At 41.5% G+C, this 24,239-nt stretch overlaps 1 protein-coding gene across 2 annotated transcripts in view; it reads right to left on the minus strand.

Moving 5' to 3' along the window:
* DOCK8 (dedicator of cytokinesis 8) overlaps nucleotides 1–22,657 on the minus strand; it is a 224,329-nt gene extending 201,672 nt beyond the window's left edge. The window contains exon 1 of one of the 2 annotated variants that reach the window (XM_007182233.3): nucleotides 22,216–22,657. In XM_007182233.3, coding sequence (XP_007182295.1) covers nucleotides 22,216–22,268 — 53 coding nt within the window. In that variant the 5' untranslated portion in view covers nucleotides 22,269–22,657. Of the gene's footprint in view, nucleotides 1–21,140; nucleotides 21,214–22,215 lie in introns of those variants that run through there. The other variant, XM_007182234.2, reaches the window with a different exon arrangement.
* Between the last annotated feature and the right edge of the window lie 1,582 nt (nucleotides 22,658–24,239).

Consider the following 24,239-nt stretch of genomic DNA (forward strand, 5'->3'; position numbering starts at 1 on the left):
GATACACTCTAACCAGCCAGGAACAGAGAAGAAAGGTTTGATGTTATATATTGTTTTTGAAGGGACGTTTATTGAGGCTGTCAGATTGGTGCTGACAGTATATAAAACATCACTGACTGCTCTTTTTTCATTTACCTGCGTGGAGAAATAGACGGCAGTCAGAGGCAGGCTAAGACTTGGAATGGTGACTTATCTTTGTACTGCTTTAAAGAGGCTACTGTCGGAGAGTAAAACTCAGTGCGACAAATTTGGGATGTGAATACTCTGGTGGAGGCAGTTCTATCCCCAAAAGTCATGCCATAGGGCTATTTCTGGACATGAAAGCTTGCCATTTCCTGGCACTGGCCCAAGATCCTGGGCAACTTCCCAGCAGTCCTTTGCCTCCACCTTCACCCCATCCTGTGAGGTCCCAGGTAAGGGAAGTGTATACAGCAGTGACAACAGTTACAAACACAACCAGGTACAAAGAGAGAAATGAGAAGATGGGGCATTGGGTCCAACCTGGGAAGGCATAACCTCCCTGCTACCTGCCTAGAGTGGAGGTATAAACTGCATTCAGCTCTGCCCTCACCTCATTCTGTCCTTTAGAATGAAGTAACAGTATCAGGCCACAAAAGCCCATCCATAAGATTATGATGTTTCTGGAAAGTCCCATTTTCCAGAGTTAGTTCTGCTTCCCCAGGCAGTGACCCTGCATTTATTAATAACTTTATCTCAGTAAAAATGCAACTAACTCTATGAGCAATAACCCACTGCATGCTTACCAGCCACAAACCAATTCACATTGAAGGACGGATCAGGTAAGGGATGGTTTTGAAGGTGGTTGGGGGAGAAGAAGAAAGACAGATACAGATAGAGAGAGCCCTTGCAGACCATGTCTGGATCAGAATCTCAGAACATGCTAGAAGTGGGTGGAGCCAGGGAGGGACGGAATAGGAAGGTGGACAATCTAAACCGACATCACTTATGTCTCAATTTTCCTTAGGCCCTGATAACTGAATCAGAGAAAAGGGGAAAAAAAAGAGCACCTGATGTAAGTGAATGGTATTTCTTTGAAAGGAAGAAATATAAAATTGACCAAGTAAATCTGGTAATGAGTCAGGCCATAAGATGATAGAAAGGGCAATGTTAGTGTTTTGTATAAAAGGCACAGGTCAAGGAAAGCATGGGGAAAAATAGTCAAGCAAGAGAACCAAGGGCTCCCTTCTGGGGCTCTAGGGACACAGCCCAAGGGGGAGAGTGAGTGTGGCAGCATGTAACACTTCAGGGTCAGTGTCCCCCAGAAAAACCACCTCACCCGAGGCCCCAGCCCACCAGATTACTATACCAAACACAAGACTCTTTTTCCTGAAGGTATTGAAGAACTTCAACACAAAGTCTGCACAGATTGTTTGTTCAACTCTGTTTCTTTTTTTTTTTTTTAATTTATAGAGGAACAGAAAAGAACTTTTTAATATACTTTACATGGAGGCTACAGAATGGAATTAGAAATATTTTATTTATAAACAATAATACTATCAACAGAAGTTAAGCTTAGAAATATTTATTTCCCCAGAGACTGCCACACTTTTGAAACAAAGATTTCTCTGCCATAAAACAAGTTTGAATATTTTAAAAATGACAAATAGGCACCATAAAAGATCTCCTGTCAAAAATACCCTTCTTGATTAAAAGATTAGAAAATTCATGTAAATTCTACAGGCTCATTAGCTTGCTGTATTTGATTAATTTTCAAATTGTGGAAGCAGTGAAAAGATATAAAATAGCAATTCATAATCTGTTTCTCCAGCTGACAAAGAGACATTGAAAAACAAACAGCATAACCAGGACATGGAAGCAACCTAAGTGTCCATCGACAGATGAATGGATAAAGAAGATGTGGCACATATATACAATGGAATATTACTCAGCCATAAAAAGAAACGAAATTGAGTTATTTGTAGTGAGGTGGGTGGACCTAGAGTCTGTCATACAGAGTGAAGTAAGTCAGAAAGAGAAAAACAAATACCATATGCTAACACATATATATGGAATCTGAAAAAAAAAATGGTCATGAAGAACAAGAATAAAGACGCAGACCTACTAGAGAATGGACCTGAGGACACGGGGAGGGGGAAGGGTAAGCTGGGACAAAGTGAGAGAGTGGCATGTACATATATACATTACCAAATGTAAAACCGATAGCTAGTGGGAAGCAGCTGCACAGCACAGGGAGATCAGCTTTGTGACCACCTAGAGGGGTGGGATAGGGAGGGTGGGAGGGAGGGAGACACAAGAGGGAAGACATATGGGGATATATGTATATATATAGCTGATTTACTTTGTTATAAAGCAGAAACTAACACACCATTGTAAAGCAGTTATACTCCGATAAAGATGTTAAAAATAAATAAATAAATAATAATAAAAAAGAAAATAAAAAACAAACAGCAAATTCAAATTAATAGTATGATAAATAAGGAAATGTACTTCTTTCTATACATCAGGTGTGAATGGCAATTAATTTATGCAGTATTATATTCTATTTTGGGTGTAAGTATAAAAATATTTTTATTAAGCATCAAAAGGAAAATATTCAGGTCATATAAAACCTTTTAAATACTCAATATTCACATGTGATCTTCAACACCAATTAGGAGACACTAAACTGAATGCTCAAAGAGAAAAAATACTGGTAAATTTCTTTTTTTTCTGTGGCATCTCCATCTAGTTTACCTAACTTACTTGGACTTGTTGAAGGTCTTATTTTAAAACTGGTAAATTACCTGTGAATTACATGTCCACAATCTCGGGATTCAACGGCAAGACCACTTAGAAAAGTGGAATCATTTTATAGGTATATTCTAAAGGTTTCAAATATATATTTGTCCTTCCTTCCACCATAAAAAATAATCCCTTAAGTATTCCTACAGTCCATTTCCTCTGCCTCTCCTGCCTCTGTCAGATAAAAAGTAGGTCAAAAAACCACATTTTTTTTGTGTGCCCTTTTTAGTTGTTTTGTTTGCTTGCCTAAATTGTCTGAAAAATCATCTCAAAGTCCCATATCACTTGGTCTAGTGAGTTTGAAGCTTTAACATCCACATCTTGGTGCTAGCCAACGAATGTTGGCTTCTCTGCCAATGACCTGGAATTGTGTAAGTATCAGAGATACTTGGGAAAATGCCTGATACTTTGCACAGAGTAGATGCTTCAAGATATCAGTTTCTTTCTTTAGTCACAGCAGTACAGCAAATGGGGCCAACCTATGGCAGGGAGTAGGGTAGGGTCAGCCTCACTGGGGTCCTATGGAGAGAACCCTTCAGTTTCTTCACTGTTTTTCAAGATGCCTAATGATTTCATCATTAGAGATGTATTATAAATACTTTGAGAGCTGCCTTTTTTAAAAAAGCAAGTACCCTCGAAGGCTAAATTACCCATGCTGTTAGCTGAAGATGGCCTACTACGCTGTACACAGCAGGCTGAGTGAGGCCTTAGGGGCCTAGGACCTGAAGTCAGCAATCAGCAAAGCAGCCTCAGAAGGTGGGTGACCTAGAATGATAATCTGATGTGGGCAAAACAAATGGCCAGCAGTCAGAAAACCCAGGTGTCCTGTGACTTGGATCCAGAGGTCTGCCCTGCCCCTGGACAGCCCTTCCATCAGCTCCCTTGGAGGGATGCACCTGCCCCCAAGAACTCAGTGAGGCAGTAGCCAGCCATCTTCAAAATTCACTGGCCCACCTGTCATAAGCGACCATAGACGGACTAGGAAGAAAACACGAGTAGGGCCTTCAGGGGCTATGGTGGGGAAGCACCTCCAATAATTTTGAACTTCAAACCTCCACAGCTGGGAGCTAACATTAGACTTGAGAGGAGTGATGGAATTCTATGGAGGAACCCTGAAGACCTGGGGAAGGCTGGCCACATAAATTAGTTTATTAATTCTTTAATAAATATTTATTAAACATCTACTATATGCTAGGAGTTATGCTAAGCTCTAAACATTGGAAAGTTAGCAAAACCTACCCTTCTGAAGCCTCCAGTCTACTAGGGGCAGGTGGGGTGGCAGGGGCATGAAATAAACAATCACACAAATTTAGGATTACAAATTGTGATACATGCTAGAAAGGAGAAGAGTGCTCTGTGTGTATGAAACGGGGAGATGGTGATGTACCGTCTATTTCTTTCTGTGGGCAGTGGTGAAAAAACTTTGAAAGCTAATATTAAAGAACAAGTTAAGATTTTGGAGTAGTAGGTACCATCATCTTTGAGGATGGATGATGGAGTTGTGGAGAGAAAGGGGGACTGTGGACCAAGCAGTCCCTTTCACTGACATACTCTTCCAGAGGGTAGGATGGAAAATTCTTTTGCTGTCAGAGTCGTCTAGATTTGGGCAATGAGATAAATGAAATAACTCCATCCCCCTCCCCCCTCCCTCCACACACCCCATTTCATCTGGAGCCACTTGAGGCCTCGGGGGAAGGGTAGGGAAGAAAGAAAAACAGCTCTGCAGTTGGGAACACAGCTGTTGTTCAAACTGGGGCACCCTGAGAATCTTGACATTAAACAAAGCACGCATCAACTAGTAAATATTGAACTTTCAGGGGATCAATCAGATCTTTCTTCTTTGTATCTGAAACTCGAATTTCACTGGTGGTAGAGACTAGAACCCAAGTCTGATCCCCAGGGTGGCATCTCTTTCTCCACACTATGACATCTTCCCAGAGAATGAACACAGCAGTTGACTCTCCATCTGTGGGTGTGGTGCAGTTCATAATGTCAGCAGCACTCGGGGACGGGAATGGGCACTGGTTTGAAGGGGCCAGATGTGAATGGAACTGTGTTTGTTACACCAAAACATAAAGAGGTCTCCCAATACCTCCCAACATCCCAAACATTCTCTCCTCCTTCTAAAAATCAGGTTTCATCCATTATACCCCTGAGCTAATTAAGCCCCTGAGGCTGGGCAGTGCTTTTAGTGGACTGTTTCTAGTTTTGATAACATGGAGGAGGGAAAAAAAAGACTCTTTAGTTTGAAAATGCACCTTTGTTCATAGCTAATTTCAGGGAAAAAAATCAAGTCTGTTTTGGTTCACTCTAATGGAACGATAGAAAAAAGTCCATAAAATCATATTCAAGCTGTGATGAAGAGACACCAGCACAGGATTTTCAGATGCTGTAAGGCTACCTCTAGTTGTGTTTGGAGTGGACACAGTCTGTCTCTCTTGGAAGTTAATCCTCTGACTCGTCTGAGGCGAAACGAAACATATTATGGCATATGGAAAAAACAATCTTGATAAATTCCATGGCAAGGTCACGATGAAAACTTATTTCAGCAAGAAAGTTGGCTTGCTGGCAGCAATGCTTGGCAGTAACAAGAAGCAAGCGGGGAAGAGCACGGGTTTGGTCTCAGCTAGACCTGTGTTTCCACCACAGCTTTACTATTTATATCCTTGGGAAAACTGTATAACCTCACAGCCTCAGTTTCCAAATCTACATCCTTGGGATAATAAGAACACCCTTAACCTTTTAGGCTGTTATGAGAATTATACAAGGTAACACATGTGAAGGACATGGTAAAAGTGCTCAAAAAATGCAAGAATTCATTTTTAAAAATAATAGTCATTGATTGAATTGTGTCTATCTCTTTCCTTCTGATGTGACAAGAAGTATACCACTGATTTCTCAGTTTCTCATTGACAGTCTTCCTCTGTCAATGAAGACAAATTATACAGTTGATCTGTCTACTTCTCAGTAAAACAGAATTTTGAAAAAAGTCATAGTTAAGTTGCTGTCATTTGTTATTGGCTTGGGTCCCAAATTTCTTCTCAAGGACAGTCTGGGACCTGGCATTCATCCTTTTGAGTGGATCTAGTGGGGGAAGCATTTATAAACAAACAAAGTCATATTAGCTCTGAAAGGGATTTTAGAAATCATCTATTATAACTCCATCTTGAAGAAACTGAGACCCAGAAAGTTGAAATGTGTGAATTCTTCTAAGGCCATGCGGGGTGTGTGTAGCAGCCCAGGAGAGCGGTGTTCAGGCAAAAGAAAATCTGAATCACCAGGACTACTTGATATGGAGGCTCAGGCTGCCCTTCTCTGCAGAGGAGCAGCTGCTATTTAAGTCTGCTCAGAAAACAAAACAATTTTTTTTTTTTTTTTTAATTTATTTTATTTATGGCTGTGTTGGGTCTTCGTTTCTGTGAGAGGGCTTTCTCTAGTTGTGGCAAGCGGGGGCCACTCTTCATCGCGGTGCGCGGGCCTCTCACTATCGTGGCCTCTTTTGTTGCGGAGCACAGGCTCCAGACGCGCAGGCTCAGTAGTTGTGGCTCACGGGCCCAGTTGCTCCGCGGCATGTGGGATCTTCCCAGACCAGGGCTCGAACCCGAGTCCCCTGCATTGGCAGGCAGATTCTCAACCACTGCGCCACCAGGGAAGCCCCCAACAATTTTTTTTTAACATTTAAAAAAAATTTTTTAAACTGCAGAGGAGCAGTTGCTATTTAACTTTGCTCAGAAAACAAAACAATTCCTTTAATATGGATTAAATAATTTGCTTATTTCTTAATCGCAAATGAGAATTCAACTATTTATACCAAATCACTTTCCTTTTCCAAAGGAGAAGAGGAAAGAGAAATTAACATTTATCAAACAAGTATATGGTAATTTCTGCATAGTCTCATTTAATTCTAATAACAACCCTATAGGATAGTACATTATCTTTTTATGTAACAGATAAAGAAATTGAGGCCCAGAGAAGTTAAGTAGCTTGCTCACAGCTAGTTAGGAAGTGGTAAAATGGGCATTTGGAGCCTGGTGTGACTCAAATATTCAGTGTGATGTGTTTTATTTTTCTTTTCTGAGATCCTGTGTGACCAAGTGTGAGACCCTGTGCCAGGTGTATGACATATGTCACCTCATCGACTGATCACAGAAACAAGGCATCTATTCCCATTTTACAGATGTTTTATTAAAATGCGTGCAGTGCTCTCTGATTTATGTGGCATTTTCACAGATACTATTTCATTTGACCCTGTTGATGTTGGTATTATTAATATTTCTGTCTTACAGATGAGAAAACTAAGACTCGGGGAAGTTAAAGAACTTTTGAAAAATGCTCCTGTTGGGAATCAGTAGGTAGGGACAGGAATCTGACTTGTTTGCCTCCTCCTATCCTGACTCAAAGGTTTAACCTGTTTTCTCCCTGCAGTGAGAGCTCTGTGGGTTGTTGTTATTATTATTACTACAACTGTTAACATGAATAAGGAAGATTGATTTCACAGATTATTAAAACGATTAAAAGGCAAATAAACAAGAGAATTCAACTGACCCAAAGGGAACCAGTCACGAAAAGTAAAGTGATTCAGCTTCTCATCAAAGTTCTCCTGTCACAGAGGGGAGATCGGACTATGACATTGTTACTCCTCAGTGGGAATGCAAAGTTTTCGAATGCTTCTTTCTCTAACATACGAAACATCTTACTTCCTGTCAAATGAAATATTAATTCTAAGTTAATCACTCAAAAGCTTTAAAAATATCTTCATCTTGTGGTTTTTCCTCAAGTGTGTTAAAACTGATTGTTCTCAGGAAAAAAAAAATGGCTGAGCAACTTGGCTCCTTGTCAATCTGCAGAGTTTCCAATAAGTGTTCAGCTGTACATAGCCCTTCTGGTGTCCTTGACTGCAATTAGATTTAAAATAAATTTTTTTTAACTATCAGTCACCTGCCTTAAAAGGATAATTATGCCTTGTATTCTTATTATCTCCTCCTAGAATCTCAGGTGCTTTCAGCATTTGCTTTTCATGTTTGCTTCCATTACAGCCTCCACTCTCATACTCTTGTGACTGAGACCACGTGGCTTTTATCTATCCACCAAACGCACAGCAAACCAGGCCTACACATACATTTATTGATATTTTGTTAATGGCTCCTCCTTTGTGATTGGGACCCTGTAGCAGAGATGGCTAGTTGACCCCCAAAGATTCATGCTCCCCTTTTGCAGTGAAGATCTGTTGCTGGAAAGTAGCTGCTGGACAAGAACTATCTTCCCCAGCCTTCCTTGCACATCAATGGACTTGTAAGTAGTCCTCATCAATGGGATGTGAGTGGAAGTGATGTGGACCACTTTTGAGTTGAGGTATTTAAGAACTGGAGGCACAATCTTTCACTCTCTTTTCCTCCTGGCCAACAGCTGAATGTTATCAGAAAAACCTGAAAGTTTTTCTGATGGCAGAGCCATAAGGTGGAAGCAGCCTGGGTCCCTGAGTCACTGCTTGGAGGAGAGCCACCTGACCTGCATCAGACTGTGACATGAATATGAAATAAGATTTTGTTGGGTTAATCCACTGAGATCTTGGGATTATTTGTTACAACAGCTAATTTAATACTAGACCTATAAGCCTGGATATCCCTCCTCATTAGGCCAGGGTCCTGGAATTAGATGAGCTTGAATCTGCTACAAGTATTAACGGGATGGAAGCACCATGTTGCCACAATGGAAGTTCTGTCACTAATTTGTCCCCAGAGCAACTGTTGGGAGCAATGGCAAAGACCATTAAGTTGCCCATCAATAGACATTACCCCTTCCTTCTAACTCAGCCCTAGTTTTGTTGGAGGTGGCAATGCGCTGGGCTAATAAAAACTACATTTGCCAACCTCTCTTATAGGTAGAGTAACAGATCTGATCAATGAGGCATATAGCAAATGTCACTGTGGGAGTTTCTGGGAAAGTTCCTGAAAAGAGAGCAAAGTTAGCTGACATGCCTCTTTGGCCTTTCCTCTTCTTCCTGTCTTCAATATTCTTTCAATGAGTAGAATTTCAAGAGCCATCTTCTGACCATGAGGATGAGAGCCACACACTAAAGATGGTGGAACACAAAGACACAAGGAACCTGGGTCTCCAGTGGTATTTTGGACTATCACACCAAGCCTAGACTGCCAACCACTGGAATTCTTCCTACTCAAGAAAAATAAGTAAACCCCTGATTTATTTAAGCCACTGTTTAGCGGGATTGTCTGTTCCTTGCAGCAGCTAAAAGCAATCCTAACTCATAAAAGGGTGAACCTTCTAAGACAGACCACAGCACATACCTTCCTAACAGGTTGATCTCTCTGCTTCTCTGCACCATTCATTTCTTCTACTCTCATTAATTCTTCCCAGCCCAGAACATACACTGGACCAGGGCAGTCACTGAATTTCTAAGCCCATTTGGTAACTCTTGAGGATAAAGAGCTCACTGGCCCTTTTCCTAGTCATTTAATTTAGCCTCAAATCCTGCTCCTTTGAATGACACATAGCAATTTTCAAGCACCTTCTTTCTCTGATATCCTCAAACTGCTGCTTCATCTCTGGACTAGAGAGCTCTGCAATCTGGGCTCCATCAATGTAATTATGGGATTTAAGAGAAACCCAGGAAGTTATTAAGTTTATTCACTTGCCTCCAGGCAGGACTGTGATTAGCTCTTCCGGATATATAGCTGTCTTCCATGGGCCAAAAAAGTCTCTCACAAAGCATGATTCATTGGTAACTTTGAAGGAGTTGATTTAATCTGTTCTCAGTTTCTCTGCCAGTGAAATGGGTATTGTGATCTGAACAGAGAATGACAAGACCTTTGGCTTAAATATGTGCAGTTTGAAATGGGATATGATCACTTTTTTTGTTGGGGGCTGTAACAGATTAAAATGGACAAATATTTTGCAGCTCCTCCCATCAAGAGACTTAGCCTACTTCCCTATCCCTTGAAGCTGGGTTGCCTTGTGACTTGCTTTGACCAAGGAATGTGGTGTAAGTAATGTTGTAGGAGCTCTAGACTAAGCCTCAAGGAGCCTTGCAGCTTCCACCTTCATCCTCTTAGAATGTCCTCTCTACCATGTAAGGAATATGGAGCCGACCTCTGAAGGAAAAGAGACCATGTGCAGAGAGACAGCCAGCCCCCCAGGGCCCTGGACTTGTGAGTAAGGCCATCTTAGATGCTCCAGCTTCAGTCTAGCCACCAGGGAATTGCAGCCACATGATGCCCACAGCAGGACCAGCAGAACCAAACTGCTGAGCCCAACCCAAACTGCCAACCCACAGAATCATGAGAAACACTAAACTGCTGTTGTTTTAAGTGAATAAACTTTGAGGTACTCTATTAGTTTCCTAGGGATGCCATAACAAATTGTCATGAGCCTGGTGGCCTAAAACAACAGAAATTTATTCTCAAGCTGTTCTGGAAGCCAGAGGTCCAAAATCAAGGTGTCAGCAGGACCTGCTCCCTCTGAAGGCTCTAGGGAAGAATCTTTCCTTGCCTCTTCTAGCTTCTGGTGGTTGCTGGCAGACCTTGGTGTTCCTTGGCATGTGGTGACATAACTCCAATCTCTGCCTGTCTTCACATGGCCTCCTCTCTGTGTGGCTCTGTGTCTCTTCTCAAAAGGACACCAGTGATTGGCTTTAGGGTCCACCCTAATCCAGTGTGACCTCATCTTAACTTGATTACCTTATTTCCAAAATAAGATGACGTTCACAAAGACTTAGGAATCTTTTGGGGGGGGACACAACTCAACGCACAACACGTGGTTTGTTTAACATGTAGCTAACATTGGTACTCTTTCCTATAATTTTTGTAATTCAAACATATGAAGATAAATGTAAAGAAAATAAAACAGAAAGGATAACCATGTTCTTAAAGATAATATATAACAGGGCCACTGAGTTTCAAAATCTCCCAGGAAGAAAATATCTAAGTTGACTATTTTAATTACTGTTAGTGCCAGCAAAATTTATGATATATTAGACAGTATCAGGTATTTTAAATATCTTTAGTCACATGTAAGACTTACTTTATAGGGAAAAAAAAATAAACTGCGTGCTTTCTCTCTAAGATGAAAGAATCCTCTGTTAGCATTGCATGTGATATTTGTGTGAAAGTCAAAGCCTTGTTAGAGCCGCTGGTTACCGCTGCCCCACTTCTCCTCCGCCTGATCCAAACTTTTGAAAGGAGTGGTCTCTACCAGCTTCCTCCATTTCCTCTGCATTGACTCCCTTCATAACCTGTGAAATCTGACTTCCTTCCCCACAGCTCCACTAAAACTGCTGTCTCAGAGGTTCACACTGATCACCATCAAGTCAAATCTGATGCCTCTTTCTTTGTCCTCATAATTTTGCATCTGACCTGTTTAACTGCCCTGTTACCTCCCTTTTCTAATAGCACCCCAGTCTGCCACACCTTAGTCAAATTCTTCCTCCTCTCTGTATAGCTCTTCTCTTGCACCAACTAGCAGTGACCCTCTAGGCCCATTCCTTTTCTCTTCCCAGTCTACATCCCTACTTAGAAAATGTGTCCATTCTTCATTCCCAGCCCCATCTTATTGATGACTTCCTAATCAATATTTTCCATCCTGACCTATCATTCAAGCCGCAAGTTTGTATCTCAAACTGCCCATTAGAAATGCTGTATATTTTATGCTCATCTGTACTAGTCAGGGTAGGCTTGGTTTTGCTGTGATAAAAAATAATCCAAAAATCTTAGTGGCTTATAAAAACAAAGACTTCCAGAGAGCAATTGTGGCTCTGCTCTAACTGTCTCTACTCTAGGACACAGGTTGACAGATCAGCCTCTGTCTGGAGCATTACTGGTTGTATAGAATAGGAAGCAATGATATGACAAAGGGCAGGCCAGCTCTGAAAGCGTACCTCAAAGTGACCACATCACTTTCAACAAGGTGAAAAGTAAATTCCTCTGACAGGGAGGGAGAGCAAATATATGGAAATGTGAAATCTACTATATTCTCTTAAACAAAACTCTACAAGAGAAGTACAAAATCATCCTCCTTAAACCAACTCAAGGTCCTAATTTTCATAATTTCTCATTGGCATCCTCTTTATCCAATTTCCCCAGGATGGAAATCTTAGTGTTACCTCTTTTATAAACTTTAGTTTTCCCAATTACAAAAACACTCTTTGAAGAAAACTTGTCAAATATACAACCACACACGTCGCATACAAGGAAACAAAAATCACCAATAATCCTAACACCCAGGTATTATCCAACACTTATCACATGTTAGCACATGTCCTTCCGCTCACCTCCCTATCACATGTATCAATCTATTTAATCTCTGTAGGGAGATACACACATATGTACTTTTCCATAAAAAAGGTATCATACTATACATATAGCTTTGTGGCTGTTAAAAAACTTACCAAGATAACTCTAATATTTTCTTTCTCCCCATTATTTTAAAATATCATCTATACGGTAATGATGTGCAAATTTAAATATCCAGCTTTGACCTCTCCCCTGAGCCCCAGATTCCCGAATAAAACTACGTAGTAGGTAATTCCAGTTGAATTTCTAATATGCATCTTAGTGCGTCCCCAATTAAACTCTTGATTCAGCCTGAAAGCCTGTTCTTCATCCAGTCTTTTTTATCTGTTAAAAGCATCAACATCCACACATAACTCTAACCTGAGAGACATCTTGATTCCTCTTTTTCTCTCATTGTCCTCCATGCCACGTCTAATCCATCAACCCAATTTCCAAAATATGTCTCAGAGCTGACGGCTTCTCTCCCTCTATTCTCGGCTCCCCAGTCCTGCCACCATCACCTTTCCCCTGGACCCTGTACTACCTCTCACCTTGCCTTGCTTCTGCTCTTTTCTTCTCCATAGGGGAGCCAGAGTGATCTTCTAAACACAGAGGTCAATCACATCGTGCCTCTGCTCCCAAAACCTTCCCATTGCACTTGGAATAACATTTGAACATTTTCCTCGGCTTCTAAGGACTTTTTATGATTTCGTTTCTGCCTACTTTTCTCTTCATCTCTACCACTCCCCACCCTCACTCACTCTATCCAGACACACTGGCTCTCTTTTCTTCCAACACATCAGCCTTACTTTTGCCCTGGGTATGGGACTTGCTAACTAACTCCCCTGCCTGGTCCTGGCCGGAGCTCATCTCCTTAGGGATGCCTTCCTTGACCATTCTATCCTAAGGTATCCACACACCTGACATGGCCCTTTTTACATTCTCTGCATAGCACCGTATTTTACCTGATATTTCCTTTTCATTTCCTGGTTTATTTCTTTATTGTCTTCCCACTGGAAAAATGACTTCTTTCAGGACAAGAACCTTGTCTCCTTATTCACTGCTCTATCCTCACCTCTTAGAACACACACTGCCAGGCACATAGTCGACTACAATCAATATTCATGAAATGAGCCAATGAATAAATATTTAGTTGTTTCTCAAGTCCAGCTGATTCTCCTTGAAGTATCTGTTGACGCAGACCCTTTTCTTTCCATGCTCATTACGCCAGCCTAATCCCAGACATCACCTCACATCGGAATGACTGCAACTGCCTCCTTACCCCTCTCATGGAGCCCCCCCCAACCCATTCTTTGCACTATACCAGTTTCATCTGTCAATCACCGCCCTGTCCTTCAGGCCTGGCTGAAGCCTCACCTCCTCACCCTCTAGGGCTGCTACTCCTTCCTTCCCCTCTGAGTTATGTCAACATTTCATTCCTGCTCTTAACCCTCACCTGGCCATGCAACCAAACACCATCTCTTGTGTTCACTTATGTGAATCTGCTCACTCCAGCTGAATTCGGGGGGCATAAACTTGTTGTTTTGGGAGTTTGGGGTTTTTTTTGTTTTTCATAATGCCTAGAGAAAATCATAGGCAATCAAAAAATTCATGTGAGTTGATTGAAATTATTGGGTAGAGAACAAGATACAATAGGCAAATTGGAGACATATACACACTACTATATATAAAATAGATAACTAATAATAACCTATTGCAGAACATAGGTAACTCTACTCAATACTCTGTAATGGCCTATATGGGAAAAGAATCCAAAAAAGGGTGGATATATGTATATGTATAACTGATTCACTTTGCTGTACAGCAGAAACTAACATAACATTGTAAATCAACTATAATCCAATAAAGATTAATTTTTAAAAATAGGCAAATTGGATACCCCTTCTAAAGGGATACTGTGAGAATAGGTAGTGATTTAGAATGAAAGAGTAAAATACCAGTAGGTAAAGCAAACCAGAGGCAATCCTGTTCCCATAGAGAACAGATGGCCAGCATTGCCTTGAAACAACATTTATGGTAAATAGCAGGATAAAGTGCATTTTTAGTGGACTTTGAACCCAAGTTTTCCACTAGCATAAGGGAAAGGGGATGGTCATTCTGGTGTAAATTACTGCATGAGGACTAGCACCCCTTAGGCAACTCTAGTTTGCCTCCCTAACAATCCAGGGCCTCAGGTGGGTAACTTCTTGATGAGACCCCAAGTTCTCTTGAGTGTTCAGAGTACACAGCAGAGAACTGACTACCGAGAACTCAAACAGTTCCACCAAAGAAGATGTTTGCTGTGTGCTGAGTACTGCCCTGTGTAGCAACAAGGCAAAGCAGAGATTTGGGGAAAAACATTTCTATCCATGGCCATTCTTCCCAGTTTGTCTAATTTGAGGTATGGTACAATAGAGGAACTACATCTCCCTGATCAAACAGGGGAGAATCAGCCCAACCATTCAATTTTACCAAGCCCCAAATATCCCCATAAGGATTTTACATTTGGTAGTATATATATTGCACAACTATTTTAATCCCTAAAGAATGACTTCAGAGGTCATACAGGGATCTGGGAGAGAAGCTGAATAGGAAGAGGTAAGAGACATTGAAGAGAAGGGGTCTAGATTTCTAATAAAGTTTTAAAACAATGATAAAACCAGGCGGGGGTGTGGATGTGAGGAAATGAGAACTTGTAGGGCCACTGGCAGGAGTGTAAATAGGTATAACTTTTCTGGGAAACAACTTGGCCATGTGTAGCAAAAGCTTGAAAAATGTTTCTTTACTTTAAGCAAGCAATTCCACTTCTAGAAATTTTAAGGGAGTATTTGCACTAACACATAAAGATATATGCATAAAACTGTTCATCAAGCTCTGTACATTATTATAAAAAATTAGAAACTATCTTAAGACCCAATCATAGAGAATTAATTCAGTAAATCACTGTATATCTAATCAACACAGTTTTATACAGCCTATGTAAATTATAATGTAGCTCTACGTGGATGAACATGGAGAGTTCATATTTTTAAATTTAAAAAATACAGCATAAAACATGTGCAATGTGATCTCATTTTTCTAAAAATGGAAAGATGTACATCCAAATATTAAGAGTTATAACTTATGGGTAATAGAAATTTTTGCTTGTTGTACTTTCCTACTTTTAATGATGAACATGGATGAAAGAATAGAATGTGGATGAAACACTGGTTCTGCCATTGCCATTTCTGCTTTTCTAATCCTGCATTTGATCTAAACACAGTGGGACATAATATAATGGTCTTATACCCTAGGCCAACTTTGCCAATTTGTTTGATTTCACCGCACCCTGCATACAGATGCCTTCCTATATACTTTCAGAGATACCATTCTGTTTTTATTCTGCGTACCCCCAAGTTGTCAATACAGCAAACTATACTACTAAAGTGCAAACTCTAGAAGCACAGGGACCACACTTAACCACAACTGCATAAACTCTGTTGTAATTTCGTAGAGCCTAGAGAACCTTTATAGCTGCTGATTGGTAATAAGTTAGACTGAACATTCGTGGGAAAAGGAATAGCACATTCCTGTTGCTTTAGCCACTTATTATTGACCAAAACATGAATAAGCACCCGGTGTTCACCATTGAAAAGAACTAAGCACTCTTTTTCGTTAGCCTCCTCCAGCAAGAAGTCTGAGTAGTCACATCCCTGTCTGTTACAGAGGATGGAAGGTTGAGGCGTTTTTAACATCATCTCATTCCATCACCAGCTCTGTGTGGGGAGTGGAGATGGGAGACCTGGTCCCCTGAGCTCTCCCTCTCTCCCTAGGTAACCACATGACATAATTATATTTTCTTTGCCATGTAGAAGTAAACACTGACTTTACATATACATGTGAATTGTCAGAGCTCAAAGAACTCCAATTGAAAAGCTCACCCTGGCAGAAGGTTCCTTCAATTGCACTAGATGCCTGAAGTTCAAGTGGAGCTTTTCCAAGAATCCAAAAAAAAAAAATGATTCTGAATGTGAAAGACCATAATTCTGAGTTCAATTGCCTGAAGCCTCTTCTCATGGTTTTTGGTCTAGAACACATGCGACAAATGAAGCAATTTCTGAAAGCAACCACACCCTGCTCTGCCATCACTACTAAAGAAGAGCACTGTTTCACTGCAGACGTGCATTTAGACATATGAATACATATATTTTATGCTTGCATCATTTTTGCAGACAAAATTAGCAAACACTTCTCAGGAACAGCTCAGTGCCTTCTTCTTGCTCTGGTCTTTATGCCGAAAATTATTGGGATTGTTCTTTTTTTATTGAAGTATACTTGATTTACAATGTCATGTTATGATCTCATTACATTGTCAATGTCAATGTCACTTTGTACAGCAAAGTGATTCAGTTTTATATATATGTGTGTGTGTATATATATGTATATATATATGTGTATATATATATATATATACACATATATATATATATACTTTTTCAGATTCTTTTCCCTTGTAGGTTATTACAAAAAAATGGAGTATAGTTCCCTGTGCTATACAGTAGGTCCTTGTCAGTTATCTACTTTGTATATAGTAGTGTGTATATGTTAATCCCAACCCCCTAAATTATCCCTCCCCGCTTTTCCCCTTTGGTAACCATAAGTTTATTTTCTATGTCTGTGGGTCTATCTCTGTTTTGTACACAAGTTCATTTGTATCTTTTTTCTAAGATTATTGGGATTTTTCTTAAATGCAATCTGTCTTCTTGGACCCTTATTTTTATCTTACACAAAATCACTCTCTAATGATAATTATTATGCATCACATTTTGTTCCTTTTCTACAATGATGAAATGAAGGTATGTAAAGTTCACAACACAATACTAGGCACGTAGTAAGTAGCCAATAAATATTACTTATTTTATTATTATTTTAAAATAAAACTGGACTTCCCTGGTGGTCCAGTGGTTAAGACTCCATGCTTCCACTGCAGGGGACGCAGGTTCCATCCCTGGTCAGGGAACTAAGATCCCACATGCTACTCAGTGCAGCAAAAATTTTTTTTTAAATAAATAAATATAATAAAACTGAGACAGTAGCATGGTGTATAGGGGTTTAGGGAGAGGATTTTGGAGCAAGGCTGCCTGCATTTGAATTCCAGCTCTGGCCTTAGCTGTTTGTGACTTTGGACAATTTTCATAAGTCCTTGGTGCCCAGTTTTTTCATCTGTAAAATGGAGATAGTAATTGTTCCTACATCACAGGGGTGAATGAGTTATGATATGCATAGACCCATACCTGCCATACAGTAAGAATTATACAAGCATAAGTCATTATTATTTACCCCTTTCAATCCTTAATGTCCAGAGGATCATTAATATTTTTTCTACATTGTGCATTTTTCCTCTCTTTACCCAAGGTCCTTACATTACTTTCATATTTGATCTAGTTCTATATCCTGTGTTTGAAAGAAACTAAGATTTTGTTTAATGAATTTTCAGAATCGTAATAATAATTTTTATAACACATGAAAGCCCTAAATGCTACTAAGAAAGAAAGGTAGTTGATAAGACTTGGTACTCATACAAGGAATGTATTATGACACTTAATGCAGCAGTGCCTGAATTCCCCAATGCAAACATAATTATGAACTGCTTAATTCAGATGTAGTCTTTCCTTTGTGCACAGGAAGTTAGTGACAATTAAACTGAAACGAAGACAAATATCTAACACTTATAAGAAATTAAATTTTACTCTTCCAGCTTAGAAAAATTCAGTGGTAGATCTTTTCTCTTGTATCTCCCCAAGCTGTGGGTTCTAGAGAGATGTTCAACTGTAACACATCATACGATCACATCATACAATTACACTTGGTGCTCAAAATGAAACAAAACAATATCCTATGATGATTTCCAACACATGGAAATTTAGGCTTCATAAGAATATGAAAGAGCCAGGGCAATCATGGGGGAATGGGCACTGGTGGGCATTCCCAGGTTCCTCCTTCACTTTGGTCCTGCCCCTAGACTGGGCAATGCCGCTTGCAGGAAGCCAAAGAATTTGGGAACAATGAGGAACATTCTTTTCCTATTGTAAGGTAGTCTGCTCACTCTTTCTTTAGGCTGGTATGGGCAGAACTCAGCTTTTTACAAGTAAAATTTTTAATATATCAGATTTGAGTATTTCCTTTATAGGAAGCACATTGATTTAACCCCACAAACATTTTTTAATGATAGTTTGTATCATTCAGGGTAGAAAGGTGAAAAAATATGAACCCATGCTGAATGTACTGATGGCCGTATTTCAACATTGCCTTACTTTTGTAAGTTGATCTATTTAAAAAAAAGAATAGTACACAGGCATGCAAGGGAAAATATTTTCTTTTCCAACTTCAAAATTGCAAAACATCACACTTAGTTTGTTTACATGTTAAATACTCATCAGAACAATTTGCAATGCTGCTACTGAAATGATGTGTTTTTTAAATTACTTGCTTGCTTTTAAAGGAAATTCTTAAGAAATGTGGATCAAAATAGCACATGCGCAATCAAGAACACAGCCTTTGGAGCAGTTTGTAATCCCAGCTCTGCCTCTGATGTTTGCATGGCCTTGAACAAATTACATGGCCTGTGCAACTACATCTCCAAGCTTCATTTTCTTCTTCTATATGAGACGTCAGGTGAGTCTCATAGGGTTTTTGTAAGAATCTAACAATATAATCCGTTAAGCACATAACACAGTGTCTGGGACATGGTAAATGATCAATAAATGGTGCATTTTAACATTATGTTAATACTAGGTAGGCCCTTATTAATCCATTCCTTTGAACAATAATTTCTGCCAAGCTCCTCTGCATAACTCTCTACCCAGTACACAAAATGCTTCCAAAGGGAAAATAGAACCCCTTAAACAGGAATATCCAATCCTTATTTTTGCCTGAGGATTAGGGAACCTTTTAAATTTTATTTAACTTGAGTGGGGCCTTTCTTGGTCAGATTGCATCACGCATTCTGTTCCACTGGGTGTGTCTGGTATCCTCAGCACAGAGATGAAAGACATATGAGCAAGAACATCAACCCCAAGGGGGCTCCAACCTGCTACTGGCATCACTGTTCCCAGCCCAGACTGGTCTCTGCACAGGAAGTTCTCCAGCTTCAGCTTTCCTTCCTACCTTTCTTTTTTTTTTTTTAGAAATTCACGTTCTTTTATTTATTTATTTATTTATTTATGACTGTGTTGAGTCTTCGTTTCTGTGCGAGGGCTTTCTCTAGTTGCGGCAAGTGGGGACCACTCTTCATCACGGTGCGCGGGCCTCTCACCATCGCGGCCTCTCTTGTTGCGGAGCACAGGCTCCAGACGCGCAGGCTCAGTAATTGTGGCTCACGGGCCCAGTTGCTCCGCGGCATGTGGGATCCTCCCAGACCAGGGCTCGAACCCGTGTCCCCTGCATTGGCAGGCAGACCCTCAACCACTGCGCCACCAGGGAAGCCCCCTACCTTTCTTTCTTAGGATCTTCAAGTTGGTGGCAATGGAGATGATGACGACAGTGATGAAGCTGATAGTAATGTGGATGAAGCCAGCTAGCATTTATTTAACATTTATTCTGAGCCAGGCACTATAAGCGCTTTGTATATATTATTTCCCTTAATCCTCTCAACAGTCATACAAGGTAGGTATTGATTACAATGAATATCCCCATTCAACATATAAAAACTCAAAGTTTAGAGAGGTGAAATAGCATGCCCAGTGTCACACAGTTAGTCTGGTGCAGAGAGCCAATCGGTAAGCAGATGTGATTCCAGCCAGGGCCTTTATTCTTTTTTTTTTTTTTTTTTAGAATCTTTGTTTTTATTTCAGTTTTGATTATCTTGTTTTGTTGGATTAATAGACTAGTATTTGTCATGGTTACACAGGTATTATTGGTTTTTTTAATTAATTTTTATTGGCGTATAGTTGCTTTACAATGTTGTGTTAGTTTCTACTGTACAGCAAAATGAATCAGCCATACATATACATATATGCCCTCCCTTTTGGACTTCCTTCCCATTCAGGTCACCACAGAGCACTGAGTAGAGTTCCCTGTGCTATACAGTAGGTTCTCATTAGTTATCTATTTTATACATAGTATCAACAGCGTATATGTGTCAATCCCAATCTCCCAATTCCTCCCACCCTCCCACTTACCCCTCGGTATCCATACATTTGTTCTCTATGTGTCTCTATTTCTGCTTTGCAAATAGGATCATCTATACCATTTTAAGTAAGTCAGAAAGGGCCTTTATTCTGAACCCCCAGGCTACACCAACCCCACTGCCGCTTTCAAGACTGCCTTATAGGGATTAGTGAAGGTCCTATTGCTCTCCTCAGATTAATTCCACCCAACCCCAAGTCTCTAACATATTTCTGTCAGAGTCATACCACCTGACCTGAAATAGAAGAGAGATAGAAGAGCAGCAGCTATGACAAGTGGTACATCCATCAGGAACTTCAGTTTGATTTCCCTCAGCCCCCAAACGAACTGCCCCTCCTGCATGGCAACAGGCACAAAACCCGATGCAGAAAAAAAATCCCCATAGGGAAATCCCTGATATACTTTATGCCTTTTGACTACTACCTTTCGGCCTCCAACATTAATACACAGTACACAATAATAATTAAACTCATTTTAAAGATGAAGAAATAGTAAGGTAAGAGAAATGGTTTGGGGCTTCCCTGGTGGTGCAGTGGTTGAGAGTCTGCCTGCTAATGCAGGGGACACGGGTTCGAGCCCTGGTCTGGGGGGATCCCACATGCCGCGGAGCAACTAGGCCCGTGAGCCACAACTACTGAGCCTGCGCGTCTGGAGCCTGTGCTCCGCAACAAGAGAGGCCGCGACAGTGAGAGGCCCGCGCACCGCGATGAAGAGTGGCCCCCGCTTGCCACAACTAGAGAAAGCCCTCACAGAAACGAAGACACAACACAACGAAACATAAATAAATAAATAAATAAATTTAAAATATGGAGGAAAAAAAATCATTAAAAAAAAAAAAAAAAGAGAAATGGTTTGCTCACAGCTACACAACAGGTGGAAATAAAATGGCCAGTAAAGCTCAATATGCCCTCTGCAAGACGTTACCACCTTATTATTCCGGGCTTCTAATTCCCCGTGGCTGAAACCTCTTCGCAGTCTAGCAGCACAAAAATGGACTGTGGAACTAGCCTTTCACAGGCTCAGCTAAAAGAAGACTAACTAATCCTAGAGCAATGAGGGCAGTAAAATAATAAGTTGACCCTTCAGGATGAATTTCATATTATCTTTTAACCAGACAGTCTAGATTTCTCAGGGCACGACAAAACGGTCTCCAAACACTTGTCAGCAGTTTTCAGTGGAGGAAAAACTGCAGTTAAAGCACCTTTAGTGAGAGCTTTGAGCAGTAGATGTGCTTACATTTAGTTTGTGCAATTTTGATTATGAATTGGATGGTGGGTTGGATCTATGTCCTTAGTTCTTTGCTGGAGTGCTAGAAATGTAAAAATGTCAGCCACAGGCAATTCCTTTTTGTTTATTTAAACGGAGAATTTAAAAAATCACTTTTTCCACTTCATGGCTCCTTTGGACCAGAGAATAAAAATAGCGATGTCAGTAGGAGCCAAACTTTTTTCTGGAAAAATAAAACGAGAGGGGAAAGAGTCCTCCTCAGAACAACCGAAGTTTTGAAGCAGCTGCCTCAAAGCAAAACTCTCCTCATTTCAACCACTTCTTCTCTCGCCCCTTCAAGCAGCCTCAAAGCAAGGCGTAGTTTATGAGAAACTCCGTGGCGTGCCGCACTGCTAACCCTGTGTCCTTCACACTACCCGGGCCCGGCCACCTGTCAACCCCGAGGGTGGCGCGGGCGAGGCGGGGTTGGGGAGGTGGCTCCGGGAAGAGACACTGGTGACAGGACCATCAGGAGGACTGGGGTTCTCGGGGAGGAGCTGGCTGAGCCCAGCCCTCGGGCCATCCCGCGCTCAAGGGCCCCATCGCAGCCGCCTCGGGGCCCCGGGGCCCCGGGGCCCCGGGCCCGTGTCTCGGGCGCCCTCCCCGCCCTTCCCCCGCGGACTCCCAGGGACTCCAGCGGCGGCAACCTCCACCCCCACCCCTCGGAGCGGCCCAGGCGCCGCACTCCACCAGCTGGGGCGGTGCGGCCGCGAGTCCGCCGCGGGGCGCCTCTTACCTGTTGATCTTGAGCGCGAACGCGCGGCGCTCTGCGCTCGGCAGCGTAGCCATGGCGCGCTGCCGCCTCTTCGGCCTCTAGGGTCTGGGGAGGCGCCCAGCGGGGGCCTGGCGCGCCGCAGGGCTGCAGCAGCACGTGCCGAGCGGGACGCGAGCCTCATCTGTCAGTCGCAGCTGGAAACTTCCGCATTTCCACCTTCAGCGCTGAAATCACCCCGGGGGAGGGCCCAACCTCAGAGCTGCGGCGGCCAGCCCTGCCACCCGGCGCCCGGCCCGGCGCGCAGGGAGCGGCGCGCGAGGAGGGTGTGGACCCACCGCGGAACTGCCCTCCGGATGCTCGGACCGCCGGCGCGCTTCTTCCCGGGGCCCTGACCTCAGGCAGAAAGGAGCTCGGGCGGATGACCCGGCGACCACTGAGCGAGGCCGGAAACTCCATCTGTCCGAAGCTGCGAGGCTGCCAGGGCCTGTGGGCAAGAGCTGGGAACGTGCGCCTTCCGCCCGCCCCGCACAGCTGGCGAGGTCGGGAAACCAACCCTGGAATTCTTTGCGCTAGGCCTTGTTAAGTGTTCGCACCATGCCCTGGAGCAGGCAGCTTAAATTTAACAAGAAAAAGAAAAAAAAAAAACGTTGGTGGAAACTTCAGGAGACATACCAACTTAAAGCAAACGGTATGTCCGTCATCCTTATTGGGGTGACTTTAAATAAATATAACGAGTCCATGCAAGGAATAACAATTTTTTAAAACCTGGAGATAAATGCTTTTCTCTGGAGAAACAGTGCACAGCACTTTCCTGTGATTCAAGCATATGCTGCAACCCTGTTTATTTCAGCTTCAGACCGAGAAGTGTACGAAGAAGTCCAGCCCCAAACTCAAGAAAAAAATGAGAAAACTCCCAGTGCTCACTGTAGTGGAAAAGTCTGTGTTTACCGACTTGCTCTAAGTTTTACTCTGCTAGAGCACTCCGTATGTAATGCCTCTGTTTGTCAGCTGACCCTTAAAGAAAAATACGAAATCGAGATACGTTTGGTTCAAAGCTGCACTACTGTCCAGTAGGTAGCCACTACCCACATGTGGCTATGGACCACTTGAAATTATAGTTAGTCTGAATTGAGATGTGCTGTGTAAAATACGCACCGAACTTTGAACACAGTACAGAAAAAATGATGCAAAATAGACTGTCAATGATTTTTTATGTTGATCATGTTAAAACGATACTTTGCATATGTTAGGTAAATATTATTAAAATGAATTTCACCTGTTTGTTTTTCCCTCTTCAGAATGTGGCTCTCATTAAAGAAAATTTAAAATTACACATGTAGCTCACATTATATTCCTGTTGGATAGTGCTGGTTCAATAGAACCTAGTTTGTGACCTAATATTAAAGTGCCTGAGAAGTGAATTCTGTCTCTTGCCCACTGCCTTTCTTTCTCTGGTTTCAGCGATTTCAGGTAGTTTAGTAATTCTTCAGAGCTGGCTAGGTAACTCTCCTCCCCCTCCCCACTTCAAATATCAATGGCTTTAAGCATAGTATAAGACACAGGTCATAAGTGTAGCATTACATAGACTATGAAACGAGATCCAAAGAAAAGAAAACTTTTTGAAATGTGGAGTTTCTGACTTTCAAAATTCTCCGAGGTATGTTTACCACACTGGAATTTATAAGCAAATATTTACATAGAAAAATACTAAGAGAACAATTCAATAATAACAATTCAATACTTCTTCAAACTGGGAACAAATAGATGATTTGTAGAAAATTGTTTCACACTAGAATCTTCAGTCTACCGTGTACTAAGTCAGCCTTTGGGGCTTCTCTTAGTTTCTGAATGTTTGTGACATACACTTTCATACAGAGCAAAATTTATTGGTGTCCACACAGACATAAATAAAATGTAATGAGAGTATCTCAAATTTTCAGAATTTGCAATTAAGGAAAACTTTTGTGTGTGGGGGGAGGGGGGGAGGAATCTTAAAATCTCCCATCTTATGTCAGCTCATGCTGCATTCAACTCATTCACCTTAG

This window comes from Balaenoptera acutorostrata, chromosome 6 (genome assembly GCF_949987535.1).
Source record: "Balaenoptera acutorostrata chromosome 6, mBalAcu1.1, whole genome shotgun sequence".
NCBI classification, from domain to species: domain Eukaryota; kingdom Metazoa; phylum Chordata; class Mammalia; order Artiodactyla; family Balaenopteridae; genus Balaenoptera; species Balaenoptera acutorostrata.